The 20,672-nt window shown below is 46.0% G+C and overlaps 1 protein-coding gene across 12 annotated transcripts in view; it reads left to right on the top strand.

Moving 5' to 3' along the window:
- The first annotated feature begins 1,136 nt into the window (after positions 1-1,136).
- Positions 1,137-20,672, top strand: part of LOC108149701 (ryanodine receptor) — a 30,094-nt gene continuing 10,558 nt past the window's right edge. For 2 of the 12 annotated variants that reach the window (XM_041709812.1, XM_041709809.1), the window contains exons 1-17: positions 1,697-1,715; positions 3,646-3,814; positions 6,396-6,599; positions 6,898-6,909; positions 7,575-7,652; positions 7,717-8,105; positions 8,175-8,699; positions 8,757-8,881; positions 8,942-10,364; positions 10,781-11,384; positions 11,886-11,985; positions 13,544-13,748; positions 13,911-14,667; positions 15,183-16,342; positions 16,600-16,752; positions 16,834-16,949; positions 17,779-20,051. In XM_041709812.1, coding sequence (XP_041565746.1) covers positions 3,761-3,814; positions 6,396-6,599; positions 6,898-6,909; positions 7,575-7,652; positions 7,717-8,105; positions 8,175-8,699; positions 8,757-8,881; positions 8,942-10,364; positions 10,781-11,384; positions 11,886-11,985; positions 13,544-13,748; positions 13,911-14,667; positions 15,183-16,342; positions 16,600-16,752; positions 16,834-16,949; positions 17,779-20,051 — 8,178 coding nt within the window. In that variant the 5' untranslated portion in view covers positions 1,697-1,715; positions 3,646-3,760. Of the gene's footprint in view, positions 1,200-1,696; positions 1,716-3,645; positions 3,815-6,395; positions 6,600-6,897; positions 6,910-7,574; positions 7,653-7,716; positions 8,106-8,174; positions 8,700-8,756; positions 8,882-8,941; positions 10,365-10,780; positions 11,385-11,510; positions 11,611-11,885; positions 11,986-13,543; positions 13,749-13,910; positions 14,668-15,182; positions 16,343-16,557; positions 16,753-16,833; positions 16,950-17,778; positions 20,052-20,672 lie in introns of those variants that run through there. The other 10 variants (XM_041709813.1, XM_041709811.1, XM_041709805.1 and 7 more) reach the window with 8 other exon arrangements.

Raw genomic sequence — 20,672 nt, 5'->3', positions numbered from 1 at the left:
CGGCGGGGCGAAAAATGTAGGCGAACACGGCAAGCCGGCGAGAAATCGCCTCGGGCAAGAGTCGCCGCACAGTGTCCTCCAAATCTTAAATACCCTTATAAATTTATAAAATAAATATACCAGACATATAAGCCTCTAACTGCTTGAGGGAGGTTTCTACCTTGTTGTCACCAAAACCTGCTGTTTTTTCTGGAATTTATTTCTTGGAAACTAAGATAAGTATGAGAAAATTTTCAAAATTTTAGCCAGTATTCCTTTATTCCAGTTTCTTGGTACTTGTACTGTTACTAAAATAAAAAAAAACAAGAAAGAAAGCAAACTTCGGCAAGCCGAAGTTCATATACCCTTGCAGCTATCGCAAGAATTAAATATTTTTGAAAACATTAAAATTATGATTTACTTGCGTATATGTTTAAAAACATTGAAGCTATGACGATTTGCAGCTTAATTATTTGATTGTTCTTTTATATTTTTTTTTATTTGTATGGGAGCTATATGATATAGTCGTCCGATTTTGATGAAATTTAAACCATAATTCTGAAATATTTAACCATTACTATATGTCGAAGAACTAAACAAAAAATTAAAAAACAGCAAAGTTATAATTTTTTTTCAATTATTTTTCCGATTGTTCCTATGGGAGCTATATGCTATAGTCGTCCGATCCGGCTTGTTCCGACTTATATACTACCTGCAATAGAAAGACAACTTTTGGGAAAGTTTCATGCAGATAGCTTTAAAACTGAGAGACTAGTTTGCATATAAACGGACGGACAGACGGACAGACGGACAGACGGACGGACAGACGGACAGACGGACATGGCTAGATCGACTCTACTAGTGATGCTGATCAAGAATATATATACTTTATAGGGTCGGAAACGTCTCCTGCACTGCGTTGCAAACTTCTGACTGAAATTATAATACCCTCTGCAAGGGTATAAAAATGAAAAATGGAAAAATTATGAGGTATTGAAAAAAAAACAGTTTTCTTTGTAAAAAGTAAAATCTTATTTTCCCATTTTCCGACCCACTATGCCGGCTGCTGCGTATTGCGTGCCGCAGTGCTTGTGCTCGCTCTGAACAGCGATTCTCGCTGCTCGCCGCCCATCGCCCATCGCACATCGCTCATCATTCTGCACTCGTAGTCGCCGCCGACGGGCTCGTCGTCAGTCTAGAGAGTAATATCGACACGAAAAGTAAGTTCGCCGTGCTTCTGCTGGCCCACCAGCATCGAGTATAGAATCTATATGTGCGGCGGAGCTGTTAAACGGGTGGAAAACGTGGAAAATCCATGGCAGACCTAGCCATTTCCACGCGTCCTCGTCGAGCACGTGGCGGAGCTGGGCTCCAGGGCGTAAATCGCAGTGGTGTGCGCGTTGCATAAGATTTGCAATTATAATTCAGGCGATTCGAATAAGTAAAATATGAAAATTTGATGAAAAATTCGGAAAGTGCTCTAGTTTTGTGCGCTGCCCAGGCCTTTGCGTGTGATATTTTTGGACATGTGTGCGCCTTCGGCAACGGCTCCGCATCTTCGGGTTTTCTTCGGGCTGCGGCGGAGACCAAAAATAAACACACGACACCGCTGAAAGCCAACGAATTGTTCAAATTGTGTTCAAAAACTAAAATCATCCGTTCGGTTCGACAAAAAACGAAAAACGAAAAACAAAAAAACAACGAAAAAACACCTCTCTAATGAACAATCCCCTGTGGTATGCCGGGTGTACTACTTATATGTACCATAAGTTCGGGGAATTGTGCCTTTTTGTGCGGGTGCTGCCGGTCCAACGAACAAAGTGGTGGAAGTTGGCGGACGACAGTGCGTGCCATCGGACCCTTGGATTACCGATGGCCGCCTTATCCCCAAATCTCTTGCCAAGCAGACAAATGGCCGCCAGTGAAATCAGTGAAAAATTGGAAATGGGAAAAGTCCTTGCCCAAGGAGAAACGGTTCCCACGCACCGTCGGCCAATTAATTAGAACTCGTCGTTGTCGGGACTCTCGGGAAATCGCTATAAACGAATGGCAACATGTTGCATATAAATCCACAAATATACGGACTAAATATAAGTGCGACCACTAAATATATAGCGTGTGTTTGCAAAGTGTTTGTCGAGCACGCCATGTCGACAAAGTAACATTGGCACTTGCCCAGAAACATACTAGACACCCAATGAAAACACCACGCTAGAAAGCGGAAATTAAAGATACATTTGATTAGCCGAATCCAAAGCACTTTATTAACTTGATTGCCCGTGAAAACGAGGAATATATATTTCCCAGGATTCAGTTTTTTTTTTTTGGATCAATTCGTACTCTCCTGATTTCAGAATTGGCACCTAGTTAGAGTAATGCATTCTTTGTAATATAAATACCCCGTACTCAAAAAAATAAATAGCATATTTTGTTCATTGACGAGTATGTAACAGGTAGAAGGAAGCGTTTCCAACGCCATAAAGTATTTGTATTCTCAGGATCAAAAGGCGAGTGGATCCAGCCATGACTGTCTGTAACACCCACAAATTGCGAAAATATGACTGTAAAACCCACAAATTGCGAAAGTCTGTCATTTAACTCTTAAAGATGGGAGACGCAATCTATTAAGCTTTATATATATTTTTGATTAATAACCATCGACTCATAACAAAAATCTTTGAAATCAAACTATTATTTATGGTAGATGGCACCATTTATTCATTTAAATTGGTTGGCTGAGGGTATCTAATAATCGGGAACTTAACTATATCGTTCCTTCTTCTTTTATTCCTGTAAACATGAATATTCCGAAGCAACAGGGTTCCTCTTTAGGTTAATGGAATTATTTCGAAGTTTCCGGCAGAGATTTCAGTATATTTAAGCATATTTTCCTTTAATGCGTTTTTAGATAAATTTATTTTCAACATAACATAACATAAATTTTAGGAATCACATGTTATATTGCTTATTTTCTTGTAAATTTTAACTTTTAACTTTTACAGAATATGTTCATAAATATACACATTTAGATATCCTTAGCTTTTTTTCCGACTTAGGGATATTTGAAAGCCCAAACATATTGTAACATATCTATAATGCCTAATAGTTAGGGTATGCCTTTTAATGTCCAACTTATATTTTATTGAAGCATTAATTGGGGACTCGTATTCATTTTACGAAGTAGATATATTTATTTGGCCTTTTGCCTGGTAGTAACATATGTACATTAATACAAGCCACATATCTACATAAATTCCTGAATAATTACAAGTGTAAAAAAGCAAGAGAAAAGTCGCGGCGAAATTGGCAAGTGAAACAAAAAATGCGGCGAGTAGAGCAAAAGCGAAAATAACCGCAGAACCGAGTGAATCAGCTGTTCGCACAACGAAAGCAAAACAAAAAGCCGAACGAGAGAAAGAGAGAGAGAGGAGAGAGGAGAGAGGAGAAAGTTCTCTCTCCACTCGCCGTTGGTCCGCGTGTGTGTGTGAGTGTCTGTGTTTATGTTGGCTGAGAGAAGCGGAAGGGGGGCTCCCAAAATATAAACAAAAGTTCGTTCCACTCGAATTCTGTCCGCCCATTAAGAAACCCTCGCCAAGAATCATTCCCACCCGTGACGAGTGTAAACAACCAAATTCTAACCGTAAACGTATTCCCAATCTTTCGAAGGAAAACAAACCGATTCGGGTGACCGAGGGAAATCCCAGAACAATTGAAATCCAAACGCTGCTGCGATATAAATTCCGATTTGGAGGCGCTGCGGTCGTTGCGTTAACCAAACGAAATGGCTGAGGCGGAGGGAGGCTCCGAGCAGGATGATGTTTCATTCCTGAGAACGGTAAGTACACCGGATATCATAAGCCCCAACACGCGAAATAAAAAGCTGGTTATTTCTTTAAACAAAAAAAAAACAAAATCAACTTTAAAAAGAATTGAAATTGCCATTTCTTTTTTTTTTTCCCAAAGACCAAAAGCATATGCTCAAAACTTTTTAATGAATCTGCAGGTTTTAAATTCGTTTTTACCATTTGTTTAATTTTGTAAATTATTGAAATTGAAAACAAATATTAAAATTAAAAAGTATTTTTTTTAATGATTTAACGATGCCGCCAAGAAAGCCAATTTTAGTACATATGTTTATTTAAAGACAACAATAAGGGACAATTAAAAACAGACCTTTGAATTGTCTGAATTTGAGCAAAGCCATATAATATTTGAAATAAAATAAATTGTTAAGCTTATTCTGAGTACAGAACTGCTGCCGAAATTAAATATATTTGCCAATAAATCAATTTTATGGGAATTCACTCTCTAATGCTTTAAAGTTTCGAATTGTTCTGACATTAGTTCAAAAAAACATGCAAATGTTTTCCATAGGGATTAAGATTAAGGCCATTTTCAAGTTGAAAGAAGAATTTTTTATTATGAGTGTATCCTGCAGCCAGTGACAACGCCAGATCATCTAAAATCAATTACGTCCACTCAATAAAATCCATGGGGGACTTTTCACAATTGGTGTCATAAAATATCCGGCAATCCATAAGAGATGTCCTGCCCCGTTTCCCGCTGTATATGTAATGCATATTTATAGGCGCCCCTAACTTTTGTTTATGGCACACAATAAATACAAAGCTCGAGTCACAAATTCAATCACGGCCACCAGGGGCTTTAGCTTTTCGTCTGATTCCACTTTACATAGCCAGTTGTTGGGGAGGGAAGATAAAGGAAATGGAGGCATTCCTCGATGAACACATCGTCAGCTGACAAATGCCGCCATATATCAATGCCCACAGCTGGTGCGCCAAATGACAGCCATTATGGGGTATAAGTAAATAGTGTTGCTTCCTTTTGCCCACGCCCACGTGCCACACCTCCCCACCCAAAAGGGCCCAACCCCCTCTGGGGGTCAGCGAGGTCAGCGGCAACGACACCTTGCCGCAATAAATAAACACGTTTGAGGGCAAAAGTTGAGTTTACCCATCGAACCCACACGGCCATCCTGTATCTCTTTTAGAGCCCGCAGGCCCTTTTCCCACTCACCGCAACAGAAATTCAATAAATATAGAAGACCCAGCAGAGACATTGGGATCCAGGTCCCCGGGGAAGTCCCTTTGCCGCCCTTCAAGTGATGTCAAATTACGCTTATTTGCTCGCATTTCTCCATGCTCTCACTGAAAACTTTTGCAGTTCACAGACGAGCGACCCGAAAAGTGCAAGTTTGCAAAAACATTTATCGAAATGAAGTCAAATGCAAATTGAGTCATTGAGCAGTGCAGTTTTTGGACACCAAAACCCGTATGTGGTCGGGCTTAAATTTTAAATAGATGGTTCCAGAGCAGAGACAATGATGCTGCTGTGTCAGGATTCGGCACTTCATTCGCATTTAAATTATGCAAATTGCTCGATTCGAAATCCATTACCGTTCATTTAACTTTGACTACACACAACATCACCAGCCGAAAATCACATCGCTCTGCCCTGTAAAAGGGGTGGGATGGGGGCGAGTGACTGTGGACAACCAAACACCACCACCCACCACACACCACCCACCACCATCCGCCCACCGGCCATTCATTTGCACATTTAGTACCTTGTAACAATTCCCTCAATTTGCGTGTGCATCGCCATGCTTTGATGCTCTAGGCCCGAAAGGATGCCGATGGGGCTGGGAGTCGAATGTGTTGGCAAATGGCAATTGGTATTGCGGTGGATTGCCGGTCGGAATTGTTGCCAAAGTCTCATTAAAATTGCAGCACAACTTTGGGCCCCTCAACGACTTAATTGTTGCTAAATTCTTCTCCCGTTCCTTAACCCACTGCTTACACTCAACGCACAGTAAGAAATAAGATCAACGATCAATCGCCTAGGGTTTGGAACAGACTGTTGAGATTCAATTTAAACTATGAGGCTTTTATAATTTTAGAAAACTACTTGTCCTATCCTCGAAATAAAGGGTACCTAAATATAAAGTTTCCTTAGCTCAATAAGTTTTTGCAAAACAATTTGTTATATCACAAAAATCAAGCTTGTTCGATTTTTACGCAATAAGAAAGATTATTGAAAGCTCGTGGTATATATATAACAAAGGTATACTCTTCAGATCTCATACATTCTCTGAACTTTCTGATTATATATTGTAATAGCTACCAACGATCCTACAAACAAGATCATCAAAGTCGGAATGTGTACCATCCTAGTCAGTTTATAAACCAAACGAAGAATACATAAGAGGGTATGATTTTTTTTCAATAGATAGCAATAGCCCACGTATTAGATAATCAAATGGCAGTAAATTGAACAAAATAAACGTTATTTTATAATAACTTTGCATTTATATGTATCATTTAAAATACCCTTTTTATTAAACTAAATAATATTGAACTGTGTCTAACATCTTATTTCTCCGTGTGCCATTGTAGGAGGACATGGTCACGCTCTCCTGCACGGCGACGGGGGAGCGTGTGTGCTTGGCCGCCGAGGGATTTGGCAACCGGCACTGCTTCCTCGAGAACATTGCCGATAAGAACGTACCGCCGGATTTGTCGCAGTGTGTCTTCGTCATCGAGCAGGCGCTGTCCGTGCGAGCTCTGCAGGAGCTGGTGACTGCGGCGGGATCCGAGACTGTAAGTATGCCCACTCGGAGTCGAGTCCGGACACCACGGATATACGTCTGTTTCATTTCAAACCAAGGGAATCCCGAGCATTCATACCGTTTCGTAATCTGTCCCGCCCCTTTTATGTTGTGATTGTGATCCATGTCGCTTCGATGTCCCAGGAACACTATGATTCTATAGTTTCCCAGTTACTTAGGTCTCTGCATGCCATCTACTCTGCTCTTCCCGTTTCACTTCTCTTCTACACATTTGTAACCAATAAATTTTTTGTTATTTTTCAAAATTTTTCTAAATACCCACAAAACAGGATAGTCGACTTGTAAGTATAAAGTTCAAATCTTTTTCTTTTCTCGTATCGCGCTTCTCTTTTTTCTCTCTCTTACTTTCTATCTGTCTCACTCTGTCTGTGTAAAGTAGCGCTCGTTCTATCTCGCTCTGCTATTGCTTTCTTTATCACAACTCTGTGGGAGTAATCCCGAAAAAAAGAGCTTTCAGCTCTGTAACCTTTTCCAACAGAGATTTGAATCTTTGAAGCTCTTAACTCAGCTGTGATTAAAATTAAGTACACTTGGTCTATGGACTTAAGGGCTACCTTTCCATTCAGAGAAGAAATTAAAGCCCTTTTAAATTTTAAATTACAAAATAAATTAGTTAGAGTTTCTAACTAATAAAAAGCCTAGTAACTGTATGTACATATATACAAATAGTTTCAACCTTTCAATACAGAAAGATACAAATGCTTATGGTACTTGCTTAGTAAAAGATGATATAATTATTTATTGGCTTAGATTTCTTCTCCGTTTAGATGTACTCTATAGATCTAACCATCAGCAACCTCAAACATTATGCATCCTAACTCCGTAAATACGTAACTTTTTCCACTGTTATGCAATAGTAAGTAGATTGTAGTCTTACCAAATCCTAGAGCTTTAGCTTCCTGCATATAGGGCTAGCAATTTTTAATGACTTACCGACAATTCCTAGGGCAAAGGCACTGGATCGGGACATAGGACATTGCTGTACGGCAATGCCATTTTGCTCCGACATCACAACAGTGATATGGTGAGTGTTGGATCGTTTCGATTTGCTTGGCTGCGACAAATCTAATAAACCTGATCTCTTCCAGTACTTGGCCTGCTTGTCCACCTCATCGTCGAACGACAAGCTGTCCTTCGATGTGGGTCTGCAGGAGCACAGCCAGGGTGAGGCCTGTTGGTGGACGGTCCACCCGGCCAGCAAACAGCGTTCCGAGGGCGAGAAGGTGCGAGTCGGAGACGACCTCATCCTGGTGTCGGTGGCCACCGAACGGTATTTGCATACCACCAAGGAGAACGAGCAGTCGATTGTGAACGCCAGTTTCCATGTGACCCACTGGTCCGTGCAGCCCTACGGCACGGGAATCTCGAGGATGAAGTACGTGGGCTATGTATTTGGCGGCGATGTGCTGCGCTTCTTCCACGGCGGCGACGAGTGCCTGACCATACCCAGCACCTGGGGTCGTGAGGCGGGACAAAAGTGAGTGAATCATTTGGAGAGGAAAACCTTATTGCAGTCAACATACATACTATTGCGATCCCTCTGCAGCATTGTTATTTACGAGGGCGGCGTGGTCATGGCCCAGGCGCGATCCCTGTGGCGCCTGGAACTCGCTCGCACCAAGTGGACGGGTGGCTTCATCAACTGGTACCATCCGATGCGCATCCGTCACATAACCACCGGGCGCTACTTGGGCGTCAACGACAGCAACGAGCTGATTCTGGTGAAGAAGGAGGAGGCCTCGATTGCCACGACGACTTTCTGCCTGCGGCAGGAAAAGGACGACGAGAAGAAGGTGCTGGAGGACAAGGATCTGGAGGTGATCGGCTCACCGATCATCAAGTACGGCGACACCACCGTCATCGTGCAGCACTGCGAGACGAGCTTGTGGCTCAGCTACAAGAGCTACGAGACGAAAAAGAAGGGCGTGGGCAAGGTGGAGGAGAAGCAGGCCATTCTGCACGAGGAGGGCAAGATGGACGATTGCCTTGACTTCTCGCGCTCCCAGGAGGAGGAGTCCAAGACGGCGCGTGTCATCCGCAAGTGCAGCAGCCTCTTCACCCAGTTTATCACGTATGTATTCTTTTGACTCACTTTGGAGAACCCCTTCTCATCTTAAACTGCTTTCAGGGCCTTGGAAACTCTGCAGTCCAATCGCCGACACTCCATTTTCTTCCAGAAGGTCAACCTCAACGAGATGGTCATGTGCCTGGAGGACTTGATCAACTACTTCTCGCAACCCGAAGACGATATGGGTAGGCCAAATACTATGCAGATCTGGCTTTGATCTTAACAAAGATATTTTTGATTTCCAGAACACGAGGAGAAACAGAACCGCTTCCGGGCGCTGCGCAACCGACAGGATCTCTTCCAGGAGGAGGGCGTGCTCAACCTGATCCTGGAAGCCATCGACAAGATCAACATAATCACCTCGCAGGGCTTCTTGGCCAGCTTCCTGGCCGGCGACGAGACCGGTCAGAGTTGGGACCTCATCTCGACCTACCTGTACCAACTGCTGGCCGCCATCATCAAGGGCAACCACACGAACTGCGCCCAGTTCGCCAACAGCAACCGCCTCAACTGGCTGTTCTCGCGCCTGGGATCACAGGCCTCCAGCGAGGGCTCCGGCATGCTGGACGTGCTCCACTGCGTGCTGATCGATTCGCCCGAGGCGCTGAACATGATGCGGGATGAGCACATCAAGGTGATCATCTCGCTGCTGGAGAAGCACGGCCGCGACCCCAAAGTCCTCGACGTTCTCTGCTCCCTGTGCGTGGGTAACGGCGTGGCGGTGCGCTCCTCGCAGAACAACATCTGCGACTTCCTGCTGCCCGGCAAGAATCTGCTGCTGCAGACGCTCCTGGTCGACCATGTGGCCAGCATCCGACCAAACATCTTCGTGGGCCGCGTGGACGGCTCGTCCATGTACCAGAAGTGGTACTTCGAGGTGACCATGGACCACATCGAGCAGACGACGCACATGATGCCCCATCTACGCATCGGCTGGGCCAACACCTCCGGCTATGTCCCGTATCCGGGCGGCGGAAAGAAGTGGGGTGGCAACGGCGTGGGCGACGATCTGTATTCCTTCGGCTTCGATGGAGCCTACTTTTGGACCGGAGGGCGCAAGACCCCAGTGGTGGATGCGCTGCCCGAGGAGCCCTTCATCCGCAAGGGCGACGTCATTGGCGTGGCCATCGATCTTTCGGTGCCCATCATTACGTTTACCTTCAACGGGGTGAAAGTGCGTGGAAGCTTCCGGGACTTCAATCTGGATGGAATGTTCTTCCCCGTGATGAGTTGCTCCTCGAAGCTGAGCTGCCGCTTCCTCTTCGGCGGAGATCACGGTCGCCTGAAGTTCGCCCCGCCCATGGGCTTCTCGGCCCTGGTGCAGTGCCTCATGCCGCAGCAGATCCTCAGCCTGGATCCCTGCTTCTACTTCGGCAATCTCAGCAAGAACGTTCTGGCCGGACCGTGGCTCATCGAGGATGACAATGCCTTTGTGCCAAAACCCGTGGACACGACGGGTGTATCACTGCCGAGCTCTGTGGACCAAATCAAGGAGAAGCTGGCGGAGAATATCCACGAGATGTGGGCTCTCAACAAGATCGAGGCGGGATGGTCGTGGGGCGAGCACCGCGACGACTACCATCGCATCCATCCCTGCCTCACCCACTTCGAGAAGCTGCCGGCGGCGGAGAAGCGATACGACAATCAATTGGCTGTGCAAACGCTTAAGTAAGTGGGCTGTCTTTCTATTATAGCATGTAAATTTAAAATATATATGTATATTTATCAATAATACATCAAAAAAATTTTAAGTCGATCCAAAAAAATGTTTGAGGATAAGAGCTTTTCAGGAAAGGAATCGACGAATCAAAGCTAGTGTTCTTACTCACTCAGTGTAATTTTAATTCTTTATTTCTTTTCTTCTAAAAAAATTGTTTTTTATAGCTAAAAACTTGCCTGTTTTAAGTGAAAATTTAACAAACAAAACATTTTAAATGTTATACATTTAAGCAAAAATATATTTTAAAAATTTTGGTTTTTTTTTAGATATATTAGAAAAAGACATACAAAAAAAACAAGACCATAATTATTAAAATGTTTTTAAATTATAATATAATTAATTAGTAATCGTTTCTAATTTGCAGGACAATCATTTCGCTGGGCTACTACATAACCATGGACAAACCACCAGCACGCATACGTCCCGTGCGCCTGCCCAACGAGATCTTCATGCAGGGCAATGGTTACAAGCCGGCTCCTCTTGACCTGAGTGCCGTGACACTCTCTCCGAAATTGGAGGAGCTGGTGGACCAGCTGGCCGAGAATACGCACAATCTGTGGGCAAGGGAGCGCATCCAGCAGGGTTGGACATACGGCCTGAATGAGGACAGCGAGAATCACCGGAGCCCGCACTTGGTGCCCTATGCCAAGGTGGACGAGGCCATCAAGAAGGCCAACAGGGACACGGCCTCGGAGACGGTGCGAACCCTGCTGGTCTACGGCTACGTGCTGGATCCGCCAACGGGCGAAGGAACGGAGGCACTCCTGGCGGAGGCGCAACGGCTCAAGTTCGCCGGATTCCGGACGTACAGGGTGGAGCGCAACTACGCCGTGACTTCGGGCAAGTGGTACTTCGAGTTCGAGGTGCTCACGTCCGGACCCATGCGAGTGGGCTGGGCCCGGGCCGATTGCTATCCGGGAGCCATGCTGGGCAGCGAGGACACCAGCTGGGCCTTCGATGGCCACAATGTGAGTATATGGTGGGGAGGGGTCCGAGCCCAGGGGTCGTCCATTCGATGTAGGCTAGGGAGGGTCAACAGAAAGAGACTGTGTGCGAGATCGACTCAAATCATACCCACAACCCCGTGATTATAGGTGACCAAAATGCACGCCGGATCCATTGAGCACTTCGGAGTGCGGTATGAGGCTGGCGATGTCATTGGTTGTTTCATCGATGTCAAGGAGCTAACGATCAGTAAGGACCTAGACGCTTTAGCAGCGTGCATCAACGTTGATTTTATTTATTTTGATCGAACGCATTTTGTTTAACTCAACTTTTCAACTTAATCGAAGATTTCGTTCTCTTTTAATTTGTTAATTTAGCGACACTCTCTCATATCCGATCATTAACAAACAACCAAAACCGTGTAAAGACTCACATAACATTCGAGTAGGGCGGTACTACGATACGATACGTAACGATCGATCGAACGCGACTAAATCTTGTCCACTTGCAATTCAACTTTTTAGGAAGAGAAAGTCTATGGTGGCGTCAGTGAATCCTTCGGTAAACAATGCGGACCCGGGGACATAGTCGGCGTCTTTCTAGACCTGGCCGACCACACAATTAGTAAGAACTGCTCGTCTCCTTGTTGTATTGTAAAATCCTCCAAGCACCCCCTCAAGGAATGTCAACCTCCGTGCTTTTGATATCTACTAAATGTGAACCAGAGCCACCGGAGAGCCGAATGCCGCAGGTCCAGCGATGCGAAGGACATGCGGTACCCACGCATTCACCTATCAATAGATACCCTGCAAAAGCCAGCCCCCAAATTCAGCTTGGTTCATAGTTCACTTTGGATTGAATTTAGTGATTTGGAATTGATGAAACTTAACTTGTTTGAGGAGCAAACTTATAATGGCCAAACTCTAAAATCAAAAATATTTATTCATCTTATTCTTCTCTCAAAAAGTCAGATTAAACTTACATTTTTTCCAAATATATCAATATTGAGCTTCAGAAAGTTGATAACAAACAAGTATTAAAAATTGTAAGTTAAAATGATTTAGTTTCGATACAAAGTTCTTTATTTTTATCTAGTTTTATGCTTCTTTCAAAAAGCCAGATATCTTAATTGGAAAATTAAGAAATATTTAAATCTTGATATTTAGAAGGCTGAAAAATTGCTATTATTAAAACTTTCCAGTCAAAATCATTAAGTTTAGTGTGATATTAAATTCTATATTTTATTTTGGAAAATCCCTGGTTATCCCTTTCTCAGAAGGTGTCCTTATTATAAAATTGTTAATAATTTTAACATTCTTAAAATACAGGATTATCTTTTATTATAACTTAATTTAAAATATGTATAGTCACTCTTATAAGAATAAGAAAAAAGTTATTTTTTATCAGTTTCAAAGTGAGCAAACTTTGTCTAATTTGAACTATGCAACCCGGCCGATAATCCAGCAATCGAAACAAGTAGATCAGCCATCTTCGACCCGACGGACATCGAACCGAGCCCACTCATAGAATCGTCCGACCAACGCATAAGTCCATCAATGCCAGCTTCTGTAGACTCTCACTTTCGATCCACTTTATCCAATTCCCATGCTCTAATGTCCAACTATTGTTACTTTGAACACCCTGAACGCCTAACAAGGAGCGTGGCGCCTGATTAGCAAGCAACATGGGTGCCTGAGGAGCAGGTGACACATCAGCTCATTCCCAAGCTTTTTACTCTCTCGTAACTGCCTGTAATTACTAACGACACGTACTTATCCAATATCAATTCAATTCAATTGTACAATATTTAGCATGAGAGCTAACACAAAGTACTTAATAGCTTGCTTGACTTTATAATCCTAGCTTTGCCAACTAAATCGAAACCCAACCAGTTAAACACTACTCTAGACCAGACATAACCATAATAACAATATAATGCAAGTATGCTGCAAGGCGAACTCAACAGCCAATTAATACGCACGCATTTCCTAGACGAATTTAAATTGCTTAATGGATTCCGGACGAACGAAACAAATCGGATACGGATACGGCTCTGAGAGCCAGGCCCGTTCGGAATTCATTGAGAAGCTGCTTGGTTCTTGGTTTCAATATACTCATCATTAGCAAATGTCCAGTCACCCCCCTGCCCCGACCCCATTAACCATAATCAATCGTTGTGCAGGCTTCTCGTTGAACGGAGAACTCCTGATGGACGCCCTGGGCGGCGAGACGACCTTTGCCGACGTAACCGCCGAGGGGGTCGGCTTCGTGCCCGCCTGCACCCTGGGAGTGGGCCAGAAGGCGCGCCTCATCTACGGCCAGGACGTGGACTCCCTCAAGTTCTTCACCACCTGCGGCTTGCAAGAAGGCTACGAGCCCTTTTGCGTGTAAGTATAGTAGTTATATTATATATTCATCTGCAATGGGAACAAAAAAGTGTAACAGAAAAGTGAGCGATTTCAATGCCGATGATTTAGATTGGCTGTTTGTCAATAATAACTTCTCTTTACCAAGTAGAAAACTATATTTATTATATTATTGCTCTTTAGGAACATGCGTCGTCCGGTGACCCACTGGTACACCAAGGACCAGCCAATTTTCGAGAACACCGAGGAGATGCCCGACTGTCGCATTGATGTGACGAGGATTCCCGGTGGTGCCGACACCCCGCCACACCTGAAGATCTCGCACAACACCTTCGAGACCATGGAGAAGGCCAACTGGGAGTTCCTGCGGCTCTCTCTGCCCGTCACCTGCATGGGTGAGTTTATCAGCGAGCAGGAGAAGGCTCGGCGCTGGGATGAGATCAAGAACCGGCAGTACCGGCTGATGCGCGAGGCGGAGGCCGCCGCCCAGATGCAGGTGCAGACCCAGGCCGCCCACATGGACCACATGCTCAAGGGCGGCTTCAACATGAACGACATCAAGGGTCTGACCCGGAACTTCGACGAGCACGCGGACGCCGAGGCGGATCACATGATGCGGGGACCACATCGCCCGCCGCGCAAGGGATCCCTCACCCGCAACATCACCTTCGAGACGGACATGTCCGCCGCCCTGGACGAGATGCAGCGATCCTCGTCCGTACTGGACATGAACGGACTGGGCGAAGAGCTGGACGACAAGAAGAAGCGCGGCCGCAGTCCCTTCAAGTTCTTCTCAAAGAAGTCGCGTGACCAGAGCCGCGAGAAGATGGGTGCCCGCACGGCGGACACTTCGCTGGAGCGCCGTAATACGGTGGCCCATGGCCGGAACGTGGTTAACCAGCAGATGATTACGCGAGCTCCCACGCTGCGACTGAACAATGTAGGTTCTTGGTTACTTTTATAGAATATAAGAATGGAAACATACTTCGGTAATCCGGAGTTTATATACTCTTTAAGTTGAAGAATACATCCGTCCAACTACACCTTTTTACAAGACACTTAATTAACTACGGCATGTTTATAAATGTGTTAAATACTCTTTTCGGTTTCCTACAAGCTAACAAATTTGGTCCCACAACAAATGAATTTTATATAAAAATATTTACTTTTCTTTACTTTACTTTACTTTTTTATTTTACTAACATAGTAAATGTCAGTTAATTAATATAGTTGACTGATCTGATATAGAAAAAAGTCATTTGGCAACGTTATATTAAACTAGTTTCCAAACTGAGGTTTTAAGTTTGCGTAGAAAACAACAGATGTTCATGGCTATTTAAGCTCATTTAGTGATGCTACTTTTTTTTTTAAATAGGAAATGTCTTAGTCTCTGAATGAAATAAAATTTAAAAAAATATAACAATAATGATAACTGGATTTTAAACCCTTCCCCAGGCCGAAATCCCGCCCAGTCCCGTGGCCCAGGGTCCCAAGCAGTTGAGTTCCTCGAATCTGGGCCAACAGCCGGTGGAAACTTCCGGCGATGAGATGTTCGACGCCGAGTGCCTTAAGCTGATCAACGAGTACTTCTACGGAGTGAGAATCTTTCCCGGCCAGGATCCCACGCATGTGTACGTCGGTTGGGTGACCACCCAATACCACCTGCACAGTCGCGAGTTCAACAAGAACAAGGTGCGCCGTGGGTCAGTGTACATCGAGGACGACTACGAGATGGCCATCGAGCGGATCGACCGCCAGAGCTGTTACGTGGTGCGGGCGGACGAACTGTTCAACGAGGTGACCCAGGATGCCTCCGGCAAGGGAGCCTCGCAGGGCATGTTCGTCGGTTGCTTCGTGGACACGGCCACCGGCATCATCCGATTCACGTGCGAGGGCAAGGACACCTCGCATCGCTGGATGATGGAGCCGGACACCAAGCTCTTCCCGGCCATTTTCGTGGAGGCCACCAGCAAGGAGATCCTGCAGATCGAACTGGGACGCACACCCACCACTCTGCCCCTTTCGGCGGCTGTTCTGCCCACCAGTGACAAGCACATCAACCCGCAGTCGCCGCCGCGCCTGAAGGTCCAGTGCCTGCGTCCGCATCAGTGGGCCCGAGTTCCGAACACCTCGCTCCAGGTGCACGCCCTCAAACTGTCCGATGTGCGGGGCTGGTCCATGCTGTGTGAGGATCCGGTGTCCATGCTGGCCCTGCACATCCCCGAGGAGGATCGCTGTATAGACATCTTGGAGCTGATCGAGATGGAGAAGCTGCTGTCCTTCCACGCGCACAGTTTGACGCTCTATGCGGCCCTTTGTTACCAGTCCAACTACAGAGCGGCCCACGCCCTGTGCCAGCATGTGGACCAGAAGCAGCTGCTCTACGCCATCCGGTCGGAGTACATGAGTGGACCCCTGCGGCAGGGCTTCTACGACTTGCTGATCGCCCTGCATCTGGAGTCGCATGCCACCACGATGGAGGTGTGCAAGAATGAGTACATCACTCCGTTGGGTGCCGAACTGAAAGAGCTCTACGCCGAGGAGGAGATGCAGCACTCGCTGCGGTCCCTGGTCACGGAGTCAGTGCGTCCGCAGCTGCGCATGACGGAGATCACGTGAGTTATCGCTTTTCGCTCAACCCCTCAAGTGCACAGATTACTCGAAAGCATTGCATTGCATTGCGCATTCCGCGACTATCCGTTCGGTTTTGTTCACTCACCCCATTCTGTTTCGAATCTCCCGGTCCTGCATCTCTGATCCTGAACACAACACCTGTTCCATCGAACCTCCTGCCACCATCGACACAACAACTACAACTACACCCGTCCAGACCCCCTGTGATTGCAACATCTAGTATGCCAAGTGTTTCCAGCGAACCGATCCCCGACATCGACCAATTGTACTCCCCGAAGTTCCCCCTAGAGGTAGTCAGGCAGTTCGTAATGGAGGCGCTGAAGGATGCCGTCGAGATCAATCAGGTGCACAACCGCGATCCCATCGGTTGGACCAACGAGAACCTCTTCCTGTGAGTAGCCGCTGTTCCCCGTCAGCTCCATAGCCATAGATCCATAGTGATAGTCCCATCCCCACGTTCTGCCACTTGTAGCCCTCTAATCAAGCTGACAGACCGCCTGCTCTTGGTCGGCGTTCTGACCGACGAAGATGTGCAGCGGCTGTTGGTCATGATCGACCCGGAGACCTGGGATGCAGCCTTCGAGAGGGGTGAGTAAAAAGGGCGGGTTAAAGCTTCAGTCGGTTGTCAGTCGGTTAAATATTGTCATTTTGGATAGCCCATAAACAAATTACTTTTGTGATGTGGAAACAAATTATGATAACAAAACAGGATTATTACTATTTAGTATGATAGCATTGCTCATTTCAGGGTTAGCACAATGTGGATCTCAATATCATCTCTATTTCGATAAAGAAAAAAATATTTTTATAGAAATAAATATAATAGGTCCATGTTATTTTTTCATATCAAAAATATAAAAATGTATTTTAGTAAAATGTTTTTACATTAAAAACATTTACATAAACAAGTTTAAAAAGATTTAAATACTTGATTAGTTTCTAATGCATAGACATTTTAACTAAACTCTGAAAGGTATCAGGTAGTTGTGTTTGAATTCTAAGCCAATTTTTAAAATAAAACCATCGAGTTATTGATAAAAGCATGATATTGATTTTAATTATTTTCCATTTATGTTAAGTAGCTTTGGTACCTTGAATAACTAAGCTGTTGCTTTTCCATGTTATATACGACTAAAGTCTCTATAGAGATATCTTATAGGTAGACATGTTTAAAATTTGAACCTGGTTGCTTAAACGGTTCGTGTCTATTGAGCATAAAAACAGACATTCTTAACACTGTACTTGCATAGAAATGCCACATTTGATGTTTTTTTTTGGCTCAAAAATGAAGGGACGTACTAATGCATAGGGAATAGTAATGCATTGTGCAAGAGTTTGACAATATTTTACTTTCTGACTTCACCCATAAGTCCTTAAGGCCGAGCCCCACCTCTAATCCATCAACGTTCGCTTTCAGAGGGCAAGGATGAGCACCGCAAGGGTCTGCTGACCATGAAGATGGCCGAGGGCGCCAAGCTGCAGATGTGCTACCTGCTGCACCATCTGTACGACACCCAGTTGCGGCATCGCGTGGAGAGCATCATTGCCTTCTCGCACGACTTCGTGGGCGACCTGCAGACCGATCAGTTGCGACGTTATATCGAGATCAAGCAATCCGATCTGCCCAGTGCTGTGGCGGCCAAAAAGACTAAAGAGTTCCGCTGTCCGCCGCGGGAGCAGATGAACCAGATTCTCTGCTTCAAGAACCTCGAGGCCGATGACCAGGACAACTGCACCTGTGGCCTTGAGTTGCGCAGTCGCCTGGGCGACTTCCACGACAGCCTCATGCAGAAGGTGTCGCTGAACGCTTTAATGGAGCCCGACGGCGTCGAGGGCGCAGCGATCGAGGAGGTCAAAACGGGACCCATCACCAAGATATACAATTTCATCAACACCGTCAAGGAGCTGGAGGAGGGGCCCAAGGAGGTGGAGGAGCCGGAGAAGAAGACGCCCGAAGAGGTGTTCCGCAAGGTGCTCATCAAGCAGATCGTCAGCTGGGCCGAGGAGTCGCAGATCGAGAATCCCAAGCTGGTGCGCGAAATGTTCAGCCTGCTCCTTCGCCAATATGACACGGTGGGCGAACTGGTCCGGGCCCTGGAGAAGACGTACGTGATCAATACGCGGGCCCGCGACGACGTGGCCGAGATGTGGGTGGGCCTCAGCCAGATACGCGCCCTGCTGCCCGTCCAGATGAGCCAGGAGGAGGAGGAGCTGATGCGCAAGCGCCTGTGGAAGCTGGTGAACAACGCCACCTTCTTCCAGCACCCGGACCTCATACGCATCCTGCGTGTCCACGAGAACGTGATGGCCGTCATGATGAACACACTGGGACGGCGGGCGCAGGCGCAGAGCGATGCGCCCACCCAGACGGAGGGGGCCGAGGGGGCTCCCTCCAAGGAGAAGGACACCTCGCACGAGATGGTGGTAGCCTGCTGCCGGTTCCTCTGCTACTTCTGCCGCACCGGCCGCCAGAATCAGAAGGCCATGTTCGACCACTTCGACTTTCTGCTGGACAACGCCAACATCCTGCTGGCACGGCCCAGCTTGCGCGGATCCACGCCGCTGGACGTGGCATACTCGAGTCTGATGGAGAACACAGAATTGGCTCTGGCCCTGAGGGAACACTATCTGGAGAAGATCGCCGTCTATCTGTCCAGGTGCGGCCTGCAGAGCAACTCGGAGCTCGTGGAGAAGGGCTATCCGGATCTGGGCTGGGATCCGGTCGAGGGGGAGCGGTACCTGGACTTCCTGCGCTACTGCGTTTGGGTCAACGGCGAGAGCGTGGAGGAGAACGCTAACCTTGTCATTCGACTTCTTATCCGTCGTCCGGAATGCTTGGGACCGGCTCTAAGAGGCGAGGGAGAAGGTCTGTTCCGCGCCATTGTCGAGGCCAATCGCATGTCGGAGCGCATCTCGGACCGCTGCAAGATGCAGGACGAGGCCGAGGGCACCATTGCCGGCCTGAACTTCACCCATCCGCTGCCGGAGGGCGAGGAGGACGAGGACTACATCGATACCGGCGCCGCCATACTGAACTTCTACTGCACCCTGGTCGATCTGCTGGGCCGCTGTGCCCCGGACGCCTCGGTCATCGAGCAGGGCAAGAACGAGTCCCTGAGGGCTAGAGCTATTCTGAGATCTCTGGTGCCACTGGAGGACCTGCAGGGGGTGCTCAGCCTCAAGTTCACCCTCTCGCAGACGGCGCCCGGCGAGGAGAAGCCCAAGTCGGACATGCCGTCCGGCCTGCTGCCCAACAACAAGCAGAGCATCGTGCTCTTCCTGGAGCGCGTGTACGGCATCGAGGCGCAAGATCTCTTCTATCGCCTGCTGGAGGACGCCTTTCTGCCCGACTTGCGCACCGCCACCATTCTGGACAAGAGCGACGGGTCGGAGAGCGACATGGCCCTGGCCATGAACCGCTACATCGGCAACTCCATCCTGCCGCTGCTCATCAAGCACTCCAAGTTCTACAACGAGGCCGAGAACTACGCGAGCCTCTTGGATGCCACCCTGCACACGGTCTACCGGCTGTCCAAGAACCGTATGCTCACCAAGGGGCAGCGCGAGGCCGTCTCCGACTTCCTGGTGGCCCTCACATCCCAAATGCAACCTGCCATGCTGCTCAAGCTGCTGCGCAAGTTGACTGTCGATGTGTCAAAGCTGTCTGAATACACCACCGTGGCTCTTCGGGTAAGCACTCAATTTGGTTTTTCTTCTTTCTAAAAGATCTTTAAGATGGTAGTTTCCATTTTAATTTTACTTGCTTTCTATATTGATCAAATATCTTATTAAATATATATATAAAATTAAATTTTATTTCAAGCTATAATTAAGTTAAGCCATTTACTTTACGAAATTTAAATTGTTCTGATTTAATTTGTTCAATGCAAGTTCTTAACATATTTAATTTGAATTGTGACAATGAGACAAATTATAGTACTCATTAATTTTATTTTGCATACACTTCAGAAGGCATTTTTTGCCTCTTACTTATTAATTCGAAATATTTGTTATTGACATTAAGCTAACTCTTATTACATGGTTTCAATTTTAATTTTTTTAAAGCAAACCAATTTCGTTTATTTATCTTGCCTTTGTGTTTTTTAATATAAATTAATCGTTATTTAATTTATAAAATTTTAATCGTCTTAAATTAATTGGTGCCATGCCAGTTTTTATCAAATCGCTTTAATTGGGACATTGAGACAGAATGCAATTTCCAATATTTTTCATTAGCCATTTCGTCGCTCTTAAAAACGTAAAATTTTTAATTATTGTATTTTGTTTTTTTTTACCAGTATTCCTTTGTTA

The sequence above is a fragment of the Drosophila elegans genome, unplaced genomic scaffold (assembly GCF_018152505.1).
Source record: "Drosophila elegans isolate 14027-0461.03 unplaced genomic scaffold, ASM1815250v1 contig_520, whole genome shotgun sequence".
Taxonomy (NCBI): Eukaryota; Metazoa; Arthropoda; class Insecta; order Diptera; family Drosophilidae; genus Drosophila; species Drosophila elegans.
Note: the sequence above shows the minus strand (reverse complement) of the source record. Positions and strands in the feature narration are given on the sequence as shown.